We start from the raw sequence: 24,927 nt of genomic DNA, 5'->3' as shown, positions 1-24,927 counted from the left end.
TTTATTCACAGACTCAAAAGTATTTTATGAAAAGACTAGATTCTCTCAACTATACACCATGTCTATAAATAAAATTAATCTATAATAAAATGAATCTATAATATAATGAAATCTATAATAGAATGATAATCTATAATAGAATGAAAGTTATTAATATAATTGCAATTTTTTAGTTTTCGCCAAAAGTGGATCCTTGCGATCCGACTTTGTCAAAAAGCGCTCCATCGCTTCCACGAGTTCAACAGCAAGGCGGCGAGAACAGGACTCCGGGGAGGAGTAAAGCGAACAAGACGAAGGGAAAGGGGAGGAAGGCCCAGGAGGACGATCGTCCGACCGCACCTGTCAGAAAACTGTGGTACGAAGCTCTCAGTCCCGAAGGATACACTTACTACTGGCATATCGAGACGAACGGTGCGTATACCTTTGTCAAATTTTTTTTATCTTTTTGCCCGTTCTTCTGCCTTTTGAATATTTGATTCCGTTGGGCAGTACTGTTGTATTATGTCTTATTCTCCCTCAATCCGAATAACAAGCTTTATAAATAAGTAATTGTAATATGAAGTTTATATGCTAAGTTTATTATTATTTTGTTTTTTATTATGCAATTTCGAGTTTCTCTTTCAATTTATTTTACAGAATTTTTTTATATTTTATATTGTTTTGTATTTAAAAATTGTTTATTTTAGATAATATTTAAATTTTAAAATATTATTATCACTTTAAACTATTATTGCATCACACATTATTGAATTCTTGATACGAGAAACCTCAATTATCTGTTATGGAGCACATTATTTGGTACATATTAGAATCGGTTTGGGAGCCACCGGAAGAGGGTTACATGACTCTTGCGGAACAAGAAGAGGAGGCGAAAGAGGAGGCGCTCCAGAAGGAGCTTATAGAACAATTGGACAAGGAGGAAGCAATCAAGAAAGCGGATATTCTCGAGGAACGACGAGCCAATCTTGAGAGGGAGAAAATGAGAGAACGTGGAACACTTGTTAGAAGCGACAACGATATCAAAGATGACGATGAAAGCGTAGAAATAAAGAAGGAGATGGCCAAAGAGGAACGACCTTACTTGCGAGACTACAGTGTGCCTGAGAGGCCGCAACCTTATGGATCCTGGCAAGTTGTAGAGACAATGTAAATATTTGAACGTTACATTATTCCGCCAAGATGGATTAAGACATTTTTCGCGAGGATTTATCGCGCGACGATGAATCTTTGCTTTTAATTTTCAAATGTTTATATATAAAATACATATATAGATTTTTTTTTAATTAAATGCATAATTTTAATTAAAAGTTAATTTTAATTTAAAGTTAAATTAATATATACAAAGATACTGATTTATATATATATGTATATATTTCTTTATATTTATATAATGATCGAAAATGAAAAAAGTTCGTAATCTAAAAATAAAAATTGCTATGGAATTTAAACTATATTGTTTTACTAACTAATGGACGATGCATAACAGTAGATATCATTTATTTGTATATTATAATTATCTTCACATTCGAAGATTGGGCAATTCTACATACAGAGAAAAAAGCAGAAATATTTTGTGTTTTAGCCAAAAGAAACCAGTGGATCTCCAATTGCCACAGAAGCAGAAGCAGATACAACTGTCTGTGTTTGAGAAGATAGAACCACCGCCTCCGCAAAGGATTTTTAAGGAAAAAACGATCACACAGATCAAGATCGATAATAGTGATGACGAGAGTACACCGACCACTTTTAAAAGGAGAAAAATTGGTAACAAGAACGTGCGTAAAAGAACGACTGATGATTAATGTCAGAAGTCTTTCTGAATATGATATTTTTGTATATATTTTCATTTAATTATTAAAATGTTTGTTGAATATGGATATGAATTCGCATGGATAAATATCCAGCCATATTTGTGGACTAAAAGTTTGCATATAAGAATAATAAGTTCTTCATTTACACATGCTTAACTATACACAGGTATGTAGAAAAATTGATGTTTTATATATGTATATATATTAATATAATTTCGATTGTAAGTAAAAATATCTGATTCTGTATTTTCTATATAAAAGTCTTGATTCTTATCAATAATATTTATTCTTTAATTTTTGTTAATACATTTAACTATCTGAGAGATCAAATTAATATAACAAGAATTATCAACATGGTGTATATATATATATATATATATATATATATATATATATATATATATTTTGTGTGTATGTGTATAAGAATAGAATATTAATTGAATATATACATATTTTTTATACACAACTTTTGTTCTTATCTTTAACGAGTATATATTGCTATTCACAATCTTGTTTGCATCATTGTTTAATAATTAATTTATAGTCTTGTTTCCATTATCACCTGAATATTATCAACATCAGTATCAGCAGTTAACATTACATCATACATTATATATCTATATATATTAACTGATACTGATGTTGCCAAATGCGCATTTCTAAAGCACATCTACGAGATAATATATGACGTGTTGCGTATTATTCTGCCATATTTAATATTAATAAAATTTCACGAGACATTAAATGAATCAGTTGAAATACACGTGAGACTCATTTCCTCTCACACACAAGTCATTACAATTATACGAAGCAATTTATACATTTAATTTGTTTTTACGTGGTACGTCAAGTCATAGATAAACATTGCACATGCATAACTTATATGAAATAAATATTTAAAATAGATAAACAAATTTTAAATAGCGAATAAATATGTGCGCAATATAAAGATAAATAAAAATTATTATAATAATTGTACATGTGTTCAATATAGGAAGTGATCTTTAAGAAACTGACAGCATATACTTTTTTATAAAAGTATGTACAGGATGTATATATATATATATATATATATATATATATATATATATATATACAGAAATTCGTATTTAAAAACACTAGGAATAATAAAATGTCAGTTTTTCATAAATGTTTCTGCTAGAATGTTTTTAGACTTTATACATGTGGATAACATTTTTTACACGTGAGCAGCCTCCACTGAATCCGTTCCGATGATATGCTTAATATTCTTCTTGTTCTTTTTATACTGCATACCTCCATTGAGCTCGCCCACAATATCTTCACGTGTTCGTCCTTTAGTTTCTGGTACCATTACAAGGCAGAAGAAGAAAGTGCAGACGCAACAGATGGCGAGGAGGAAGAAGCAGCCGTGCATACCTAATAGAGCGATGAGATCGGCGAAGATCTTCACTATGACGGAAGCTGCGGCCCAGGATACAGTGAGACCCACAGCCGAGGCTATACTAGTTATATCGCGCTCGAATATCTCGGACATTATTATGACGGGTGCATTGCCCATTCCCAGAGCATACACCACCATGAAAATAGATAGTGCTGTGACTGGTACCCAACCATAAGCGGACACATCATATTGTAGGCTTTGGAGATAGCAGTACGTGCCGACTACACAATGACACACAAACATTCCTATGCAGGATATCAGAACCAAAGGCCGTCTACCCATTCGCTCTATTAAAGATGTCGACAGACACGCACCAAGGAGCAATATAGCTCCTACAATAATGGACGATGTGTTCGACGATAACGAACTGCCAGACATTTTGAAAATACTCTCTGTGTAACTGAGCTGAATGGAAAAATCAGAAATATTCAATTATTTTATAAGAATGAGAATTTTTGTTGTGGATATAGAATAGATAAAAAAAAGTTGTGTTAATATATAATATATTAAATCAATAATAATTGAGAAAAACAAAAAAATGGCTCAAATCACTAAGGCCTTGGTTGTACCAACATTATTTCAGCTTTAAGCGAGACTTAAATATATGTCTATCTTTATCTTTCTTTCTAAATAAATAAAGAAACATATATTTAAGTTTCGCTTAAGCTAAAATAATGTTGGTGCAACCGGGCCGTAAATGATTTAAATTTTTCAGATTTGATTTTGACAAAAAAATTTTTTTGTTGTGAAATTAAATCATATGTTTTTATTTTTTATGAGTTAAAACAGTTTTTAAGTGAATTTATCAGAGATAATAATTTAATTGAGATAATAATTTGATATAGATAATATTTCAATAGAGATAATAATTTAATATAAAGAATTTGTAAATAATTATCAATGATTACCATCGCAAAAATTCCGCCAAATTGTTGACCGATGAACAAACCCAAGGTAATGATTAATCCTTTAATCGACGCTGTGTCTCTAAATAAATCTGACAGCTTGGCGGACCCTGTGGACGAGGCTTCCTTCATTTGCAACTGTAGATGCGACAATGTCTGTTCTACTGCCACTGTATTTCCAGCTTTCAACGAATTTAATGATCTAAAATAGCGCATAAACAATTCTGTCATGATGTTTTTAAAGAAAATATCTCTTTTCTCAGCCTGCTTACCTAATTGCTTCGCGCGTGTGATTTCCACGCATTAAATAGACTGGCGATTCTGGTATGAAGATGAAAGCTATGAGGAATAAAGCGCTCAAAATCGCGCCAATTACACCGAGAGAGTGCAGAGACATCATGCCGCCTAAGATGTAAGCCAGCAGAATTCCAAAATTGAACCAGAATCCTATCAGACTTGCTAATATACCGCGGATGCTGTCGCATGAGATCTCCGACACATAGTTCGGCACCATAAAAAATACACCGGCGCCAGCGATACCACACAGGGCTTTCGCTATATAAATATGTATGTGTTTGGTGGCGACAATGATTAACAGCCAGGCGAGTATCATCGGCAACGTTAATACGTAACCGAATTTTTTACGGCTGAATTTGTCAGGTATCACCGAAAGTAGCATAGTCGTGATGGTGCCTGCCAAGGTTAAAGTGGCACTCATCCAGGATATAGCGTTATCCGTCATAGGTTCGCTTCCTACAGCTGGCGATGACGGATTCTGCAGTTGCAGAGCTGACGGTGATTGCCATCCCACCATGAATCCATAGGACACCGCTGACAAATTTGCTGCGAAGAGTATATGATTATTCAATATGAAATAATCAACACAAAGATCTAATAGAGACTTTTTAATCAAAGAGGTTCTTGAAATAAATATTTTAGAGTTTTAATGTTATTTAGCTAACTATTAGTTGTTTAGAAATATATTTATAAAATTTTTCAATTTGTTAATAAATTAAGGATTAAGTATAGTAATATATAGGATCAAAGGATTAAGTATAGTAATTGAAGCATAGTACATTAATTGCTATTTTTAAAATTATTCTTTAATTGTCAAACATTTCGGTTCTTCTTTTGGATCTTTTTCAGTGAAAACTAAGACAAAAACAATAATATTATAACAATGAATATAATGATAGTGGTTTGTAGGAAGCAATCAATAGATTACAATAAAAAGGCAAAAAAAACACTGCGCAAAGTTGGACGTCATAAAATAATTCGAAAAAATACTCTATAGAGTCATGATTATATAATTAAATACATATGAAAATTAAAAGGTATATATTTTTGTTAATTTTTATTATGTAATGTCAGCATTTTTTCAAACTCATAATTATTTGCAATTCTCTTCTAATTAATTTCTGTCATATCAATATTTCGTTATTTTTGAATTCTTAATTTGTAAATATTCGTTTTTATTTTTGATCTTTTGTCTGCATTATAATAATAATCATTAGTGTCTCTTTGACTCCTTTGTTACTAATTTCACCTTTTGATTTTCATATTTAATATTATCATATTTAATAATTTTCATATTTTCGTATTTAATTATATAATCATGACTCTATCTATAGAACATTTTTTCGAATTATTTTATGCTACGTCCAACTTTGCGCAGTGGTTATTTTTGTCTTTTTATTGTATTCTATTAATATTATAACGATGAAAAAATGAATAGATTATAAATATTGAAAGATATAAGATTATAAATATTAAAAGATTAAAAATTTTTTTCTTTTTTCTTTATTTTTTATTCAAAACAATTTTTTACATGATATTTGCAGCTTTTTTATCAAATCATTTCAGATTATTTATCTCTTTATAGTTACAATATATTATAGTTATAATATAATTATTAATAGTTATATTATAGCTATGTTCTAATAATTAATGAAGGACTTATCCTATATTTAAATTCAAATTAAATATCGAAATTCCTTTTTTTTTTTTTCAAAAAAAAAAGAATTTCGATATTTAATTTGAATTTAAATATATGATAAGTCCTTCATTAATTATTATAACATAGCTATAATATAACTATTAATAATAATTAATGGACTTATCATATATTTAAATTCAAATTAAATATCGAAATTCCTTTTTTTTTTTATAACATAGCTATAATATAACTATTAATAATTATATTATAACTATAATATATTGTAGCTATAAAGAGATAAATAATCCGAAAGAGATAAATAATCCGTTGAGTATGAAAACACGGTATATTTTTTTCATTTTCGTATGTATTTTAATCATTATTTATAATTTTTTCATTTTCTGCCATCGTTATAATGTTAATTTCTTTTTTTGTGCTAATTCTCATTGAAGCTGGTTCAAAAGAAAGGTCCGAAATATCTGACAATTAAAGAATAATTTTCAAAAATACTTAATTGCATTTTAATTATTGCGCTTGGTTCTCATTAGCTCTTATATTATTTGAATTTATTGATTTTTATATTAAATGCATTTAATTTCTTATCTGTTTATTTTGTTGTTTTTAACTTGTATTTTTTTGTTTTTTATATTTTTCTTCTAATTTTTCTATTTTTTTTAAGGGCTATCGTTCGTTATCGAAAGTTTTCAACCATGGAGTTCTAGCATTTGCTGCTCAAGTATTGCTTATTGGAAGAAGTCAATCCGTCACAAAGTATATTGTTGGGAGAATAGAAAAAAAAGGGAGTACTTTTTCCCTTTTTAACTCACCGATCACCGTGAAGACAAGCTGCCGCAACTTGCCTGGCTCCTCCTGCGATTTTTCATATTTCTCCATTGCACGAGTCGCACGTCGTACTTTCAAAAAGTGCAATCGCAACGGTAGCGTGTTTCGATTGTCGACTGACTCGAGAAGGGACAGAAAGCGCAAACGATGAAAAACTAATATATTAGTACAAACAGTCTCGTATACGACACATCTCGTATACGACCAACACATGTGCTTTAATTTGATTTATAGTGATCGCTACTCGCGCATATTCTTGTCGGAAGGGGATCCTTATCTTTTTGTCATTCTCGCTAACGAAGACAGTAAAAGACATGTATTCTTTACGATAGCATTCATATAGATTCAAATACTTTATTCAAATACTTTACTCAAATACTTTATTTTATCGGATTTATCATCACTCTTCCGATGGGTTTATAGTATTTTTGGCCCATAAATACTGTCATATAAATACTACATATGTCGAGAATATATTTATATATGTGTATATGTATATATTTGCATAAACATGTAATGAAAAGAAAAAGGATGACAAGATCATATCTTATCAAATGAAAATATTACTTATACAATTTAAATCGAGAAAGAAAAGTGATTTTTTATCTATAATAACTCAAATTATAAAACCTGATAAGAAAAAAAAATTAATTAAATATTTATCTCAGATACCTTATATATATATTATCCTTGACATATCTGACAGTTCTGTGAATGAAATATTCATTATTAATATATTTAAAGAGATTGATATTAAGATTATTAATTATAATTAAAAGAGAATCTTTTCTCTTTTTATGCGAAATTTAAGTTGATGTAGTTTCCAGATAGAACATGAAACTCATAATGATATCATTATGACGTCACCTAAAAATCATTTTAGAAAAATCATAATGATTTCATTTGATATACTTTTGGCAATGTTTTGGTGACTTATTTTTGATATTAAACAATTCTAGCGAACTCTGTTGGAAAATATATATACTTCGCGTATGAAATCTTAAGAATCAATCATAATATCATTTTTTATACATATTACACAATTACTTGTTTATTTAATTATTCATGTATATTTTAATTATATTTAAGCAACATAATTTTTTTAAAATTATATAATGCGCTTATTGAACTTAAAAATTTATGATTCTTTTTGTCATCTTTAACTCATTTTTTAATCATTTTTGTTTAGATAACTTTTAAATGATAAATAAAATTATGATGACGTCATAATGATGACATAACTTTCATGTTCTCCCTGGGTGGGTAGTTAACATTTTATTTATATTTAAGCTAATTATCACATCACGATAATGCAAAATCTCTTTTCAAGAGGGATCTAGCTATCCCTCAATTCGAGCTATCTCCTTTTCGTTATAGTTTTAAATCATTGTGACATGTAGTGAAATGCGAATGTGATCCATAATGATATATTGTACTCATGGAAAAATTTACGCCGCTGTCCAACTGAGTAATTCGAAATTGATTGATAAAATTATGACTTGGCGCGAGCTTATTGTGATATATGAAAAGTGTGTCTGATAACGCGTACGCTAAATACATAATTTTTGATTATTCGAATGATATCGAATGATAGTGCAAATATACAAACTTATATAGGATTTACTACAAGCTATCTTATGTGTCTATATAGATTTATTAAGCAATTTGGAATTAATTTTAGTCATTAGTTACAAGTTTTTAATCAATGTTAAATATTTTATATTAATTATATTACAAAATAACAAATCTATTAATATTTGCTTTAAATTAAGCGAATAATAATGTTTTAGTATTGGTTTTTGCATTTTAATACTCTTAAGAGAGAATAGATATAGTTGCGAAATCATCCTAAAACTATACTTATCTTTGTATTTTTTTTAACCAAGTTACTATATTTGAATAATTTTTTTCGCATATTAATTACACATTGATTGGTATTTTTGGTTAAATAAGTTTTATTATGAATTTTAATTATAGGTATTTGAATTATGAATATAAAATTAGCATTTTTTGTACAATTTTAATCGTTTGTGATTTTTGATAAGACTAATTTCTTTAAATCAAACTATTAAATTTTATAATTTATTTTTCTAAACGATTCTTTAAAAAATGACAACAATCAGACTAATAATTTCCCAAAAAAATACATAAAGTTTCGAAAGACATTTTGTTTACAAGTGAATTACTTTTTAAGAAAAGTTTAATCTGTCAAGCTTTTCTCAAATATTGCGCGCGTATTGTTTGTTTGAAGTTGCATCGGTACCAACTGTGATGTATTAACGTGAGTTCGGAAATTCTATCCGTAGATTGAATTGGGACAAAAACAGCAAAGATTTCTCTATCCTGATTGGTCAATTGAAAGCTATTCCGTCACATAGATAGGAATTCCGAACGCATTCTTACAATACGATCTTATATTGGATAACATGTGACACGGATCTATTCGTATGTAACCAATTAGATTTTCGGAGCTATTTGAAAAAGTCATTTTCAAATTTCCGTCGAACGAAATTCGCGCGGAAAATATTTTCTATCTATAACTGACGCGACGAAACTCGCATCCAAAATGCGCAAAATCGCTCGACCGCTCAGAATGCCTTATAACAACGACGACGCAAATAGAATTGCAACAGTTATGTAATTGAACTCTCTCGGTAAGTAATCTGTTCTCGAGTGAAAACACAATTGATCATTCATTTCGTTATTCCTCAAGTCATCTATCGAGAGTTTTAATCCAGTTTTAAACCATTGAAATTGGATAAAGAATTATTATTTTATTCAAAATTTTTTTCAATGACGTGAAGTAATACTTTATAATTTATAATTTTTTTTTTAATTTTTGGCACGGAAAGTTCAAAGCTGCCAAGTCATTCGTCTGGTGACATTTAAATCTGACGACACGTAACGCCAGAAATTCGCGATCAAATCGCACGTCACCATAGTTCCTTATCTCGCGAACAAGAAGAGCAAATCGATAAGCGTACCGCATCAGCTGTTTTATAACCCCTACCAGTAACACTCCCTTAAGGTCGCTACGGTCGCTACCTGTATGTGTATGACCTGTAATTCTCCTCACGGCCATGTTAAACACGAATATACAAGAGGAATGAGGACGTTTCGCGACAAATGAGACTCTTTTGAAGGTCTGCGAGGTGCGTTTAGCTAATCTTTCATTTTTCTTCATCCGTTAATCGCTCTCGTTAACGTTTCCTTCAAATAATTGTCGCAATTACGGTCATTAGAATTGTCCTTGTAGATCTGTTATCAATCTGTCAGAAATTTAGATGTTGTTTTATATTGAACAGATCTTGGCTATGCTATAAAGCCTGTGGATCGTAAGAGACCAGTCAAACAAAGCATGGCATGGCACTGCAACGGCACTACAAATCAAGAGATGGTGACAAAGCTGAAAGGTAAATGATCCTCCTGTAATCATTGCAGAGCTGGCTTAATTAATGTAAACAATAGCACTAAGTCTTTCTTGTTGTTTGATACAATCTTTTATTTATGTAGCAATTAAGGATAGATTATTTACAGATGCTGGTATATTGGCAACGGATAGGGCAGAAACTGCAATGCTCACTGTTGACAGGGCTAAATATTGTCACGAATCGGATCCTTACCTTGATCGTCCTAGGAGAATTGGTTACAATGTGACAATCAGTGCACCACATATGGTAAGCATATGTTTTAAATTGCCAATATTTTCAATTTTACAAGACGATATCTTTTTGTATAATAAAGAAAATTGTTAATTTATCTTACACTCTTGTTAATATTATCTTATACTAAATAAAAAAAAAATATAAAAATCATATATAATATTTTTTGCAAATATAATTACTAAGATTACATAGCAAGTTATTTCAATACAATTTTTATAGAGTTTTTTTAAACAAAATTCTAATATGTAATAGATGTTTTTGCTTAATACATTTTAATTATTTTTTAAATATTGATATATCTATTGTATAAAATATAAATAGAGATTATTATATATATATATATATATATATATATATATATATATATTTAAATATTGATATATCTATTGTATAAAATATAAATAGAGATTATTATATATATAATAGATCTTTTATTTAATATATCTATTTATTGTATAAAATTGATTTTAACACACACACACACACACACACACATATATTTACTTATTTACTTATTTATTTATCTTAAAAAATGTTTATATAGAATGAAGATATTATAAATATTGTAACTCAAAATGAGGATATCAGATTCTCCTTTTATCTCATCTTTATATTATTTATGTTATGCTCATATTTGATTTGTGACAATCAGATTTTCTAAATAATAGAGTATTGGCATATCACATATATAGATAAGTGTCATTGAAGATAATATATTTTTCGAATTCTTTTCGCTCGATAACAGATCGATAAATCACGCATATTATATCTTTTGCAGCATGCATACGCATTGTCAATCCTCTCTGATCAACTCTTTGATGGCGCCAAGGCACTTGATGTTGGTTCAGGCTCGGGCTATCTATCAGCCTGCATGGCGTACATGGTAGGCTCGCATGGATGCGTAATCGGTATCGAGCATATTCCCGAGCTCATAGAAATTTCCACCAGAAACGTGCGCGAGGACAATCCGCATTTTCTTAAAGAAAGCCGCATCAAATTTATCGGTAAGCTGCCAGTACTTTGTTAATATTATCCCTCACTGCTCGACCTCGGAACGTCAATTTTAACAGTCGAAGCTCTTCTCTTTCGTGCGTCAATGTTATGTTCGTCTTTCTTTCGTCATTCTATCGTAACAATTTATCGTGCAATAAAAAAAGAAAACGTTCAAGAAGTATTATATGCATAATTCGAATAAAAGATACTCGTGATCCGTCCACGTGGAGTAGGTATGTACGTTGCCGTGAAGAGTCGAACGGAACACTGTCCACTGACTATGGCTTTGCTGTAAAGGTAAAAGATAAAGACTGCCGACTAACAACAGGTCATTATGAATGCGCCTAGTGGGAGACGGCAGATTGGGACACGCTGCTGATGGACCCTACAACGCTATACACGTTGGAGCAGCGGCCGATACTTTACCGCAAGAGGTAAACGTATAAGCAGTATATAGAAAACTTACAAAGATACATCATAAAGAAAGGCTATAATTGCACGATATAAATAATGCAAATTATTACAGTTAATAAATCAACTAGCTCCCGGAGGTCGACTGATATGTCCGGTCGTGGCTATAGAAGGTTTCCAAAGGTTTCAAGATCTGCTACAGGTGGACAAGAATACAGACGGCACGATCACGAAGAAGAAACTGATGCAAGTCTCTTACGTTCCTCTCACAGATCCTACTACTCAATTACGTAATTAGAATATTTAGAATGAGGTTTCTTTGCAGCGAACGCGTAATTCGAGCAAGCGATTAAACAATCCGTCGATCAACGATATAATAGGAATTTGTATTCATGAATCAATTCTTTTCATGCATGCATAGATATGAAATATGCTCCGTTTTCGATTAGGCAAATATAATAAATTATATTTTACATATATATATATATTCCCTCCCCTATTAATTCTTTTATATAATCCACTTAAATTAATTAATATTTTGCGAATTGCAGTTTTGAATATGTTTTAATTGTTTATGTTTAATGCAATTCGATTATCACAATCATGGAAGTTTTCTGATGGAAACTTCCATGGTTGTGATAATCGAATCATGGAAGTTATCTGTTGGATATTCATGCTGTTTTATTATATTTTATATATGTATATAATATATATTAAATACTTAAGGTCTTCTCTTTTATGCAAAGAAAGGATTGTAACGAATTAATGAATAAAAAGATAAATTTTTTAATAATAAGAGATAAAATACAATTTTATATACACTTTCGTATATCGTTTCCAACTACTCGTATATTATATATCAAGTCTATTTTCACGGTTAAAAATGATATATAACATAATTTGTACAAATAAGTACTGTACCAGAAGCATATTAAATTAAATCACAAAGATAGCTTATCAAACAATTGTGATTTATGCAAACAAGTGCCGTACAATTCTAAAAAGTCAAATCAGCACAAAGATAGCTTATCAAACAATTTTCAATCTTATTCGTTAAAACAATAAAATTATACGGATGTTTGATCACATGTATACATGTATATCTCATCAAAATGTCAAATTATTCATAAATTAAATAACCGCGCGCATTGCGTATCGAGATAATCGAGCGAAAATTCGCGAGGGATCGATCAAACAATGCCCGCAGCATCCGCCAATCAAAAATCGTTACCCAATCGCATCGTCAGTCGCTCGACGACAAGTTATAGATCCGCGGCAATCTGGAGTGTTTCAATGTCTATTTTGAAAAGTGACGTGCGCAATAGGTTCGCGCGATTGCTCAACAATTGCCGGCAATCTCGCAATCCATCGTGTCAATCCGGTCGAATCGTCGTGAGATCATCAACGTCGGTGATGCTCGGTCACGACGTGTCCTAAATCCTAAGATTGTTTCGAATCGACTGGCGAGAAGAAGCTGATCGAAATAAGCGCGATCGAGGAGAATATTCCAAGGAAATCGAAAGCTAGCGGATAGCTAGCTGAGTGCGTGTATCCAGAAATAGCCTCGGAGGTGCGACCACTAAGCGGGTGAACGTAGGTTGACAGTCGCCGGTTGGCCTGGATCGTTTCGCCGGGCAAGCCGGTCGCAGCCACGCGCCTCCTCAGGATTCGGTACCGCGTCGTCGAGTACCTCTGCTCGACGCTCGCGATCCTGTCGCCTGTTGTGCTCACGTACAACATGGCTATGTACGGGCGTTATCACGGTAGGAACAATCAGGAGCTCGTCCAACATCTCAGGCGTAAGTGTCGCGCGACTGTTATGCAATATTATGTCACATCGTCCCACATGTCGGTGGATGCACGCTGTTTGTTTTGATGCTAAGACATGTTTTTTCTGGCGAGTTATCGTTAAAAAATGTACTTTATTCCATGAAAACACGGAATGTTTACATTCTGCTCTTTATAATTGATATCTAAACCGCACAAATTTAAAATTGAAAGACTAAATAGACAAAAATGAATAACTAATGCTCCTCTGTTTTTTTGACCAGAATAATTTACGAAAACATATGGATACTTTTAAACTTTATAAACTTCTGTTTATTCATTTTTTATATATTGTTTACGTCATATATATATATATATATACATAATGTATGAAAATTATCTTTAGGATCCAGGGTGATTAAATCTGATAGAGTGTTTGAAGCAATGAATGCTGTGGACAGAGGAAAATATACTCATCCTAGCCATGCTTACATAGATTCTCCACAAGGGATAGGTTACGGAGTTACCATTAGTGCTCCTCATATGGTATAATTTTTTAAACTTATTTTTAAAAATGCCAATAATTTATTATATATATATAAAATAAATTATATATATTATATATATATATATTTAATTATTATATATATATATATATTTAATGTATATTGTATATTATATATAATGTATATTATATTGTATATTATATATTATATATAATGTATATATTTAATGTATATTTGTTTATTGACCAAAAAATTATAATAAGTATGATATGCAAAAAAAATTTGTTTAGAATTAAAGTACAGTCATTTTTAAAAATAATAACTGAATATATATACACACATACACATACAAATGAAAGAAACAATAAAAAGGAAATTACAAGTTGGAAGACAAACTGAAATTCTTTAGCATGCGTATGCCCTGGAATTGCTTGAAGAAAAACTACGTGATGGTGCGAGAGCATTGGATGTTGGTTCTGGTTCAGGATACTTGACAGCTTGTATGGCTATTATGTTAGGATCACATGGATTAGCCGTTGGAATCGATCATATTCCAGAGCTTCGAACAATGGCCGAAGAAAACATTAGGCACGACCATCCGGAACTTCTGCGCAGTGGACGTGTGGAATTAGTTGGCAAGTTAAAAACTTTACTTTAAGTAATATATGCATTGTTACAATTTTACTTTTTTTTTTTCAAAGTAATGAGATTATTTAAACATGATTATAATTGTTTAGTTGGTGATGGAAGATTGGGATATCCCGATCGTGCGCCATATAACGCTATTCATGTGGGAGCAGCCGCCAAAGAATTGCCACAAGCGGTAAGTGAAATATTTAAAATTATTCGCAGATGTATTGGGATAAACATTAAGAACGATATATCTTGTGATTTATAGTTGGTGGATCAATTAGCACCTGGTGGACGTTTAGTAGTGCCAATGGGCTCCGAAAATTCGGATCAAACCTTAATGCAAATCGACAAGACTCTGGATGGCAAAATCAAACAGCGGCCGCTAATAGGCGTAATGTTCGTTCCACTCACCGACAAGGAACGACAATATCGTCGATCATGAGATACGTGTCGGCTCCAATAAGTGAGCGTGACTTTATTATTTATAACTACGAGTATTATTTTATTTTTCTAACATTATGCACATCTCTCTATTCGCGTAAAAACATATATAGAAGCACCTTAAATGCATCAAGTAGACAGTTATTAAAAATTGTTGTAAATATCAAAATTTAGCATTAGAAAATATTTCTACAGCTTTGGAATAAGCACTTAGTTAAATTTTTATATATATATATAAATTTTATTATATTTTTTTAGTGAGGAAATGACGAGATATTGTTGTAATTTTTGTTTGTCGAAAATTTTACTTTGTATTTAAGTATGCAATAATATCGATACTGTCTAGTCTTGAAATAATATATAATGAATATAACTATGAGAAAGAATTAGATTTAAATTAGTGGCTATGATATATTTAAATCGTAACTTTACAATTTGCAGTTTTGTTTGAAAAAAGCTTTAATTTATATGGTATAAGTAAAACACAAGAAATTCTGTTGGGAAATTCTTAAGCCAAAGTTAAAGTATAGTTTTCCATTTGACTATTTGTATTATTTATTTGATAATTATTTATTAAATTTCTTCAAGATCCCAATGTACAAATTAAACGAAAAGAGAAATTATATAATTAGAGAATTATATAATTAAGCAGTTTTTTTATTAACAAAATTATATATAAAATTGTTTTTCTGTATAATAAGACTATATAATACATAATATATGATGTATCTTTTGTTTCTGGATTTATTGATGTGTATTTGATATATATATATATCATATATATATCAAATACAAATATATATATCATATATATATATATATATATATATATATATATATATATATGATATATATTTGTATTTGATATATATATGATATATATTCTAATTATTGATCTGATGTTGTAGATAGATGCAGTATTTAAAAATAAATATATATATTTTACAATACACAATGACTAAAATCAGAAATACTTTATATATTTTTGTTCTATATACATATTACATAAACATTTGTATAGTCACATTTATCCTATATAATAAATATGTTACAAATTATATAAATCGCACGTACTCTAATAATATGAAATTTTCTCCGTTACTATATCATTCTATACATATGTATCTATAAAATATGTATTGTATATTCATATTTATATTCATATGTATATATGTGTGTATATATATATATATATATATATATATATATATATAGTTACATATGAAAATAATTGTTAATATAATATAATCAATAATCAATATAATTATATCATTATAATTGTATCATGAATGAATACAATTATAATAAGTTCATCAAACTAATCATAAAAATTATATTTGACACAGAAATCTGCTCGAATGTTTAGTAAAATCATCGAGAATTTTTATCCACAAGAAAATGAAAAATGTAAATGTAAATCCTGCAAATTATCAGCAACATTTTGAAGCAATAAGCAATCGAGAATACAGCTAAAGATATATTTTACATTTTATTAATATCGTTATATATTTATAAGAGATTTAAATACTTTGTTTTATGATTCTACCTGATTGGGAATGTACAAAATGGGCAGTGAAATCACATATTTCATTTACATTCATTTTCAATTAGGACATTAAAGAGCTTTTACCATGTACAAGCTAAGTGGTGCACCAGATGCTAATCCTATACCCAGAAAAGCTCCCATCATTGCAGATGCAACTTCTTTTTCTTGGCTATCCACAATTCTATGAAAATTACATATCAATTAATAGCACAAAATATTTTGTACATAATTAAAACATTTTTATAGTTGATGATACTTACGTGGGTACAAGAATAAATGTTAAATTACACAGATATCCATTGGTTATGGCGAACATAACAGTTATCAATATGTAATATATATCATTATGAATATAAACAGGTAGATGATGTCTTGGTTGCGCGTTACAAAACATAATCACAGGTATAAAAACGCTTCTAGCGACGCTCATAAACATTACGAGCCACGGATTACCTTTTGGCTGCAATGACAAAACAATTAGTAGAAACATTTCGCATAAAAACAATGCAATGCAACTTTACAAATTAAGATACAAATTTCTCACCCATTGAAAAATACCAGATAATACTCTTCCGGCATAATCGCCTAAACCAAAGATAAGATACGTTACCACAGGTACAAAGTATATATCTAAAAGAATCATTTCAAATCTTTTATCCATAAATTTATTTGTTTCAAATCGCGCGAAGAACATTATAATGAAATATATTTGCAGAAATCTCAGCTTACCATTCCATGCATGGCCTTTTCCCTTGTATTGACTCTCCACTAACACAGTGATCGCCGGATATACAGCCAGCGTTATAAAAAATACAAGAAATATGCTAATGCCATAATGCCAGATCCTTTTTATAATCCTCGTATATGATACATTCGAATCTGTCGAGAAACTGACTTCCCCATTTATCGAATAATCAGATTTCGCACGATCAGGTACTTTTTCTATTATATGATGCTTAAAAAACGGCTAAGAAAAAAAATAAAGAATTGTTTTTATAGTTTTTATAGTTTTAGAGTAACGATTCAAATTGTAGATTTCGCGAATCCGATTGATAGAATATAAAAAAACTTGAGAATTCCTCGAGTCATCGAATTTAATCCTATCTCTTGACAAAGTAAATTGTGTAGTAATACAATATGCTACTGTGACGCATAATGCGACTTATTTTATCATATAAGTAACTTTGCATACATTATAGAACAACTGTATCATCGCGATATAAATGTTATGAATATTAGTGATAATCTCATTTCGCATATGACAATGGTTAGTAGTTAAAAACTCAGCGAGTTAATCTCGCGATATGTTTGAGTAAAATTGGCTTACCGCTCTCTCTAATATGATATAAGCGATCAACGATAACAGGAGCACAATATCACCGATAATGAAATACATCAAGCCGGAAAGAGCCGGACTAGCGCCTATCCACAAGGAGCATACTTCTGCTAGGGCTGTAAATATTCCACCGAGAGCTTGTCCGCCGGACATAGCAGTTATATATTTCGGCGAAAATTTTCCTACTATACCCATAAGACTCCCTCCAAAAATGGCACTTGCAGCTGGAATTTTATATTATTATAATAATAGTTATAGCAAAATATAATTACTGGAATTATTATAGTTTTATTACAAATTTAATTATATAAAGCATATACATACCATTTACAACTGCAACTGTTGCCAAAGTAATAATTAGGAATTGATTTTGCCCTAAAAATGAAGTTTTATTTTATTTCTAAAGTGACAAAAGTAGTTATAATTATTACAAGACATAATGGATATAAAGACAAAATAAAATTTGATCTCTTACATTTGTCAGTGTTCACTTCGACAAATGTAGTCGTCATTATAAATAGCAACAATATTGTACATTGTGAACCCACCATCCTTACAGTTAGAGAGATTCTGGATTTTCAAAAACTTTAATTATTAAACAATACATATATTTTTTAATGCACATTTAAAGTTATTTATAATTCTTTTTTTTTATATAATATATAAAAAGATTGCAACAAAATAATTAATTATATAATGAAATTATATTTTATTATAATTTTATATACTTATATATTATATATAATTATAATTATACATATAATTATTATATTATATATAATTATAATTATTTATACTTTACATGATTGTAATATTTTTGTGTGTGCAATTTCTTTTAATTTTTCTTAACTTAATTTCAATAGTGTTTTCAAGTTCAAAAGAATAATCAAAGATAAGTAACAACATTAAATGACTCTGCATAGATAAATGCATGTTTTAAAATAATTATTTTTAAATAATTAAATTTTACTTGATAACTTTACCCACCTTTTACTAATAAATGCATTTATTATTAAAAAAAGAGTACTTGGCAACGCACTGGCTATACTTAAGTAAGATGTAAAACTAGCTTGAAGATCCGTCTTTTCTTCAAATAATTCTGCATATGTATGAGTAATATTTGTCACATTATGAATTTCTCTGAATTTATACATCCAATACTGGAAACATTACATAGTCAATAATAATTCAGACATAATTAAAAAAAAAATAAATATCAGTCGCTTACATCATCAGCAGTAATAAAAAAACTCCATGGAATTAATGTATTTATTCCAAGTAAGTAAAATACAATATATGCAAAATTATACCTAAAATATATAAAAGGGAAAATTATAGACTTTAGCAAATGAATTTTAAATTAAACTTCAAGATTATGAAAAAAACATACTTGTCATGTGGTTCATATGATTTTAAAAATGGTTTCTCATCAGGGATTGAAATATTAGAGTCATCTACCTCGGTTTCTATATCATCCTCGAATTCACTATCAGATGCGCCCCCTAATAAAGGTCTCCTATTGATGGAATACATGACTCTTTCCTGATAAGATAACAAATTGTGTAATATTCAATAAAGGTATTTCAAACAAGGAAATGCAGTATAACAATAATATGAAATTAAACATAATAATTTACATCATAGATTACATCATAGATTATGTATCAATGTTCTATCACTGACGAAATTTTACTGCTCGACTACAAATAGACAAAGTGCTCTTCATACTGAACAATTGCATTTATTACAAGAGGCAGTACTTACGGAATTTGTAACAAAGGATTTTGCTTTATGACGAAGAACAGACGTCGTGATTTAAGTGCGAAGAAATTTATAAAGATTATCACGTACTACGTCGTGAACAATTGATTCATCTCAGACGCGATCATGAATGAACTTGGAGTAAACATGAGGCATCATGTTCCGAGAATGAAAATCTCGGATAGATTTAACTGTCACACAACATTATCCACTTCGTCAAATTGCATTTATGACTCGTGTCTAGCCAATTGCTCGTGACGTCTACGAACAATTGACATGAACATTTTTCGACTGCATCATTTGACTGCATCACAGCATATGTGTATGTACTCCGCCTACCATCACCTATCTCTCGACCTCGATACGCGTTGACGTTCACATCTAGGATTGTTCTTTTTGGTAGGTCTTTTACACTTTTTGCCTCTCCTCCTTTTCTTTTCAACTTAGGAATACATATCTATCTCATTTCATTCCATTCTAGCTCAGCTAAAAAGGCAATCTATTCGCGATGCGCGCGCGCACGTCGATCAGCTGATTGGCGAATACACGAATGAAGTATACAGGATATAGCCAATGTAAAAAAACTCACTGTCTGTTGACATCAGCGCCCTCTTGATGAATTTATTCTCGCATTTGCGCGGGAAACCAAGCGGCGTGTGCAGGTTACTCGCGCTTGAAATATACTTTGGAACGAGAATATAAGATTGTCGGAATCTGTCAACCATGTCGAGTCCAATGAGACCGCCGAGGACTCCTGTCCCGCAGGATGATAATGGCACGCCAAGACGACAGCCTCGGACTCCAACCTCTGCCAGAGCGCTTTCGATTGCTGGAACACCTAGCACTGTTGGTTCCGCGTCTACGAGACAAGGTTGAAGAATATTTTATAATGAAATATTTTCCTCGATATTCCTCAAGGATATGTAAAATATAATTGTATATTAAATTAATTATGTTAATAAAATATAACTATATTTATATTTGTCATATATAGGTACGCCTCAGAGAAGACCAGACAATCCGGTAGATACTCCATTGCGATGGGGCAGTCGTCGTGCACAGGAAACCATAGCACCATCGTCAGAAGGTCCTTCCTCTGTGCCATTGTCCTCTCCGAAAGCGCAAACAAGCCCTCTTGCTGCGGGTATGAGCGAAGTAGAATTGTCCTCTCCATTGAATTATGGAACACCTAGTTCCTTGGTATCAGTTCGTACTCCCCGCAGTGGTATTAGAGGTACTCCTGTGCGACAGAGGCCAGATGTTCAGTCTGATAGACGTATGCGACAAGTTAACTTGGCTGAAGTGAGTTAAAATTGTGTAGCAATATTAATATGTAAATACTATTAAATTATTAACATAAATAAATTTTGTTGATAGATACCAGAAGAACCTAATGTTCAAAGAACATCAGAAACTGAGAATGGTCCACAGTTGGTAATTTGGGGTACAAATGTTGTAGTGGATCAGTGTAAGGAACAATTTAAACGATTTATCTTGCGTTTTATCGATCCAGAAGCAGAGAATGATGAATTGCCTGAGAACATGAATCTATCAGAGCCACTTTATTTGCAAAAACTCGAAGAGATACATTCGCTTGAGACACCTTTCTTGAATATAAATTGTGCTCATCTTGAGGCATTTGACAAACAGCTTTACAACCGATTGGTATGCTATCCTCAGGAAGTGATACCCGCTTTCGACATGACTGCGAATGAAATGTTCTTTGAGAGACATCCTGCAGCGGTATTGGAACATCAAATTCAAGTACGACCCTACAATGTTACCAGAACCAAAAGCATGCGTCTTCTGAATCCAGAAGACATAGATCAATTGATCACGATCACTGGTATGGTCATTAGAACATCAAATATCATGCCAGAGATGCGAGAAGCATTCTTCAAGTGTATTGTATGTTCTTTCACGACGACTGTGGAGATCGATAGGGGTCACATAGCCGAGCCAACGGTATGCACCCATTGCAACAACAATTACTGTTTTAACTTGATACACAATCGCAGTCATTTCTCAGACAAGCAAATGATCAAACTGCAAGAATCGCCGGACGATATGCCGGCTGGTCAAACCCCTCATACAGTGGTGCTTTTCGCACATAATAATTTAGTTGACGCTGTTTCACCAGGTGACAGAATTTCCATCACCGGTATATATCGCGCGTTACCGATACGCGTTAATCCACGACAATCTAATGTACGTGCTATTTATAGAACGCACGTTGATGTTGTCCACTTCAGAAAACAAGACTCGAAGCGGTAAGATACATTTCAGATTTCACACTTATTTGAATTTTATTAAAAAAATATTTGTACATGTAGTTTATATAAATTAATTATTATTATCTTTTGCTAATTTTTTGTTACTTGTTGGTTACATATAGACTGTACGAACAAGAAGACGACAAGCAACACGCATTTCCACCAGAGAGAGTAGAATTATTAAAACTCTTGTCGCAAAAGGAAGATGTATACGAACGATTGGCGCGACACATTGCTCCCAGCATTTATGAAAACGAGGATGTGAAGAAAGGAATATTGCTGCAATTATTCGGCGGGATAAAGAAAAAACAGAATAAATCGGGCGAGAAACATTTTCGGTCCGAAATAAATATACTTTTATGTGGAGATCCGGGTACGAGTAAATCGCAGCTACTACAATTTGTCTTCAATCTGGTACCGCGCTCACAATATAGCAGCGGAAAAGGTATAAATATACTTTTTGATAACGATAATCATATTTAATTTAATACTTGCTCATATATTTCATGTATGTAATTTCTTTTTCTTAGGTTCCAGCGCCGTTGGCCTAACTGCTTTCGTAACAAAAGACCCCGAAACTCGTCAATTAGTATTACAAACCGGTGCCTTAGTGCTAGCTGATAACGGTATCTGTTGCATTGATGAGTTCGATAAAATGAATGATAGTACGCGCTCGATACTGCACGAAGTTATGGAACAACAAACACTGAGTATTGCAAAAGCGGGTATTATCTGTCAATTAAATGCGAGAACCAGTATTTTGGCAGCGGCCAATCCTTGCGAGTCGCAATGGAATAAAAATAAAACAGTAAATATCCATTGAATTATCGATATTGAATGAATTGAACATATAACCATATTATCAATATGATATCGAATTAATGAGCACTATTACAAATCTTTACATTTGTTTTTAGGTGATAGAAAATGTCATGTTACCGCATACATTAATGTCACGTTTTGACTTAATTTTTCTCATGCTGGATCCTCAAGATGAGATATTTGATAGAAAACTCGCCAGACATTTGGTATCACTGTATTATAAATCTGATCTAGAGGAAGAAGATGACATTGTGGACATGAGCATTCTACGTGATTACATAGCTTATGCTAAGGAACACGTTCATCCTATTCTCAATGAAGAGAGCCAACAGAGATTGATCCAGGCTTATGTTGATATGCGCAGAGTAGGAAGCGGTCACGGACAAATCACAGCATATCCACGACAACTGGAGTCGCTGATAAGACTTGCTGAAGCACACGCTAAGATGCGATTCAGCAATATAGTGGAGATTGTGGACGTCGAGGAAGCTTGGAGGTGAGAGATAAAACGTGGCTAGATATTACATAAATGGATTAATGATATTTTTATTTTTAATGATGCGATTATTATAACATTTTTATCGTCAGATTACATCGAGAGGCGTTGAAGCAATCGGCTATCGATCCACTAAGTGGCAAAATCGATATTAGTATCCTAACGACCGGCATGTCGTTAGCTGCGAGAAAACGTAGGCAGGAATTAGTGGAAGCATTAAAGAAGCTCATTAAAGGCAAAGATAAGACACCGACGCTGAACTATCAGAAAATTTTCATGGAATTGAAAGAATCATCTAGTATGGTGAGTTTATTCATTATTTATGTATCTCACTCTATGTTTGTTTTCATCTATTTTTGTATTTTATTATTTACTTTATTTCTAATATGCATTTGTCCAGGGAATGTATGTTTGGTTAATCCTGTGTTTTTTTTTTAGTTGGTGACGCGAGAAATGTTCGAAGACGCTCTGAAAGACTTGCAAGATAACGGTGTTGTAATTGTAACTGGCAAAAATACCATTCGTGTTTGTTAAACTTATTTACAATTTTTGAATCGCCTTGCTTTTCGAATATTTCTCGATTCGAGATATGCAGATAACATATAATTTATTGGTACATTCTATAAAAGATTAGTACTAAATATTTTTATGAAATAGATCATCACAAAAATTTATTTTATATTCCATTATAATTGTTAGAAATCCATTTTAAAAATGAGATTTGCTAACACAAAATAGATAATGGCAAAAATTTTTAATAATTGACATTATAAAATATTATAAAGATTATAAAATATTTACAATAATTATTAATTTTCAAACAATTCTTCTTAAATAATAATTTTCAAGTAACGAATATAACATTCAAAGTTTGAAATTCATATATTATCAAACTGAATATTTTAATTATATATGACTTGCATTTCTTTATTTTTATAATTTATAAAATAGTATGTATACGAATTTTGATATCTGAGTATTAAATTTATAATGGCCAGAATTATCAAAAATATTATTTATTTATATTTTTATAAATAATTGTTATAAGTTTTTTGAGCAAATGTAAACTTCCTCGCCTGATTTTTTATTCAATATTATTTTGTCGCAATTTTTGTTTTCGATAATTTAAGAAATATCTTTTTAACGTGTTTTTCACACAGCATTTTGAATAATCATCAATAATATAACGATAAAAATAATACGAAAGAGTAATGTTGGAATTTCTGCAACATTTGCATTTGAATTTATTGTTTTGCTCGCACATATTTATTGAGCTATTATTATTATTATGTATATAATTTTGTAGAGTAATCATGTGTTAATTCTATTATCAATGAGAAATTATTCTCAATTTTTCTC

General features: G+C 31.0%; 5 protein-coding genes and 1 long non-coding RNA gene across 7 annotated transcripts in view; 4 read left to right on the top strand and 2 right to left on the bottom strand.

Annotated features, from left to right (window-relative positions):
- The window catches only part of LOC105249831 (WW domain-binding protein 4), a 33,392-nt gene extending 31,401 nt beyond the window's left edge, over positions 1–1,991 (top strand). Inside the window, exons 5-7 of the mRNA XM_011255580.3 lie at positions 174–411; positions 810–1,146; positions 1,583–1,991. Coding sequence (XP_011253882.1) covers positions 174–411; positions 810–1,146; positions 1,583–1,802 — 795 coding nt within the window. The 3' untranslated portion in view covers positions 1,803–1,991. The remainder of the gene's footprint in view (positions 1–173; positions 412–809; positions 1,147–1,582) is intronic.
- A 922-nt stretch (positions 1,992–2,913) lies between these two features.
- On the bottom strand, positions 2,914–7,084 carry LOC105249833 (facilitated trehalose transporter Tret1). The gene is made up of 4 exons (XM_011255581.3): positions 6,903–7,084; positions 4,412–4,982; positions 4,143–4,341; positions 2,914–3,639 (listed from the first exon to the last, which is right to left on the bottom strand). Exons 1-4 carry the CDS (start codon positions 6,967–6,969, stop codon positions 3,010–3,012), a joined length of 1,467 nt encoding a protein of 488 aa, XP_011253883.2. The 5' UTR covers positions 6,970–7,084; the 3' UTR covers positions 2,914–3,009.
- Positions 4,522–6,941, top strand: LOC105249832. Its single transcript, XR_889072.3, has 3 exons — positions 4,522–4,706; positions 4,800–5,056; positions 6,755–6,941. It is a non-coding gene; the product is annotated as an uncharacterized LOC105249832 (long non-coding RNA).
- Positions 7,085–9,437: 2,353 nt separating the features above from the next.
- Positions 9,438–15,348, top strand: LOC105249849. The gene is made up of 12 exons (XM_025409745.1): positions 9,438–9,572; positions 9,771–10,070; positions 10,224–10,331; positions 10,456–10,595; positions 11,362–11,587; positions 11,925–12,010; positions 12,103–12,282; positions 13,585–13,786; positions 14,161–14,300; positions 14,670–14,895; positions 14,998–15,083; positions 15,159–15,348. The coding sequence occupies exons 3-12, from the start codon at positions 10,277–10,279 to the stop codon at positions 15,333–15,335; spliced, it is 1,518 nt and encodes a 505-aa protein (XP_025265530.1). The 5' UTR covers positions 9,438–9,572; positions 9,771–10,070; positions 10,224–10,276; the 3' UTR covers positions 15,336–15,348.
- A 1,310-nt stretch (positions 15,349–16,658) lies between these two features.
- Positions 16,659–20,468, bottom strand: LOC105249835 (equilibrative nucleoside transporter 1). 2 transcript variants are annotated; one of them, XM_011255584.3, is made up of 11 exons: positions 19,981–20,468; positions 19,607–19,758; positions 19,445–19,526; positions 19,204–19,376; positions 18,692–18,786; positions 18,541–18,591; positions 18,208–18,440; positions 17,610–17,847; positions 17,425–17,465; positions 17,141–17,340; positions 16,659–17,061 (listed from the first exon to the last, which is right to left on the bottom strand). In XM_011255584.3, the coding sequence occupies exons 2-11, from the start codon at positions 19,747–19,749 to the stop codon at positions 16,950–16,952; spliced, it is 1,368 nt and encodes a 455-aa protein (XP_011253886.2). In that variant the 5' UTR covers positions 19,750–19,758; positions 19,981–20,468; the 3' UTR covers positions 16,659–16,949. The 2 variants fall into 2 exon arrangements, with proteins under 2 accessions (XP_011253886.2, XP_011253885.2); XM_011255583.3 differs by having other exon boundaries at positions 17,425–17,510; positions 19,981–20,461.
- Positions 20,469–20,573: 105 nt separating this feature from the next.
- Positions 20,574–24,226, top strand: LOC105249834 (DNA replication licensing factor MCM4). The gene is made up of 8 exons (XM_011255582.3): positions 20,574–20,848; positions 20,972–21,279; positions 21,355–22,247; positions 22,373–22,695; positions 22,781–23,058; positions 23,168–23,568; positions 23,661–23,871; positions 24,007–24,226. The coding sequence occupies exons 1-8, from the start codon at positions 20,701–20,703 to the stop codon at positions 24,100–24,102; spliced, it is 2,658 nt and encodes an 885-aa protein (XP_011253884.1). The 5' UTR covers positions 20,574–20,700; the 3' UTR covers positions 24,103–24,226.
- The last annotated feature ends 701 nt before the right edge of the window (positions 24,227–24,927 follow it).

This window comes from Camponotus floridanus, unplaced genomic scaffold (assembly GCF_003227725.1).
Source record: "Camponotus floridanus strain SB8 unplaced genomic scaffold, Cflo_v7.5 scaffold28, whole genome shotgun sequence".
NCBI classification, from domain to species: Eukaryota; Metazoa; Arthropoda; class Insecta; order Hymenoptera; family Formicidae; genus Camponotus; species Camponotus floridanus.
Note: the sequence above shows the minus strand (reverse complement) of the source record. Positions and strands in the feature narration are given on the sequence as shown.

Bases quoted from the DNA above. Each gene is read 5' to 3' on its own strand.
- LOC105249833 (XM_011255581.3), bottom strand. From the start codon at position 6,969: ATGGAGAAATATGAAAAATCGCAGGAGGAGCCAGGCAAGTTGCGGCAG. The intron at 4,342-4,411 runs GTAAGCAGGCTG...GCGCTATTTTAG, and splicing joins CACACGCGCGAAGCAATTAG to ATCATTAAATTCGTTGAAAG. The intron at 3,640-4,142 runs GTAATCATTGAT...TTTTCCATTCAG, and splicing joins TTGGCGGAATTTTTGCGATG to CTCAGTTACACAGAGAGTAT.
- LOC105249849 (XM_025409745.1), top strand. From the start codon at position 10,277: ATGGCATGGCACTGCAACGGCACTACAAATCAAGAGATGGTGACAAAG. The intron at 13,787-14,160 runs GTAAGTGTCGCG...AATTATCTTTAG, and splicing joins GCTCGTCCAACATCTCAGGC to GATCCAGGGTGATTAAATCT. The intron at 15,084-15,158 runs GTAAGTGAAATA...TGTGATTTATAG, and splicing joins CCAAAGAATTGCCACAAGCG to TTGGTGGATCAATTAGCACC.
- LOC105249835 (XM_011255583.3), bottom strand. From the start codon at position 19,749: ATGTATTCCATCAATAGGAGACCTTTATTAGGGGGCGCATCTGATAGT. The intron at 18,787-19,203 runs GTGGGTAAAGTT...TTGAAAATCCAG, and splicing joins AATGCATTTATTAGTAAAAG to AATCTCTCTAACTGTAAGGA. The intron at 17,848-18,207 runs GTAAGCCAATTT...TTTTTTTCTTAG, and splicing joins ATATCATATTAGAGAGAGCG to CCGTTTTTTAAGCATCATAT.
- LOC105249834 (XM_011255582.3), top strand. From the start codon at position 20,701: ATGTCGAGTCCAATGAGACCGCCGAGGACTCCTGTCCCGCAGGATGAT. The intron at 20,849-20,971 runs GTTGAAGAATAT...TGTCATATATAG, and splicing joins TTCCGCGTCTACGAGACAAG to GTACGCCTCAGAGAAGACCA. The intron at 21,280-21,354 runs GTGAGTTAAAAT...TTTTGTTGATAG, and splicing joins GACAAGTTAACTTGGCTGAA to ATACCAGAAGAACCTAATGT.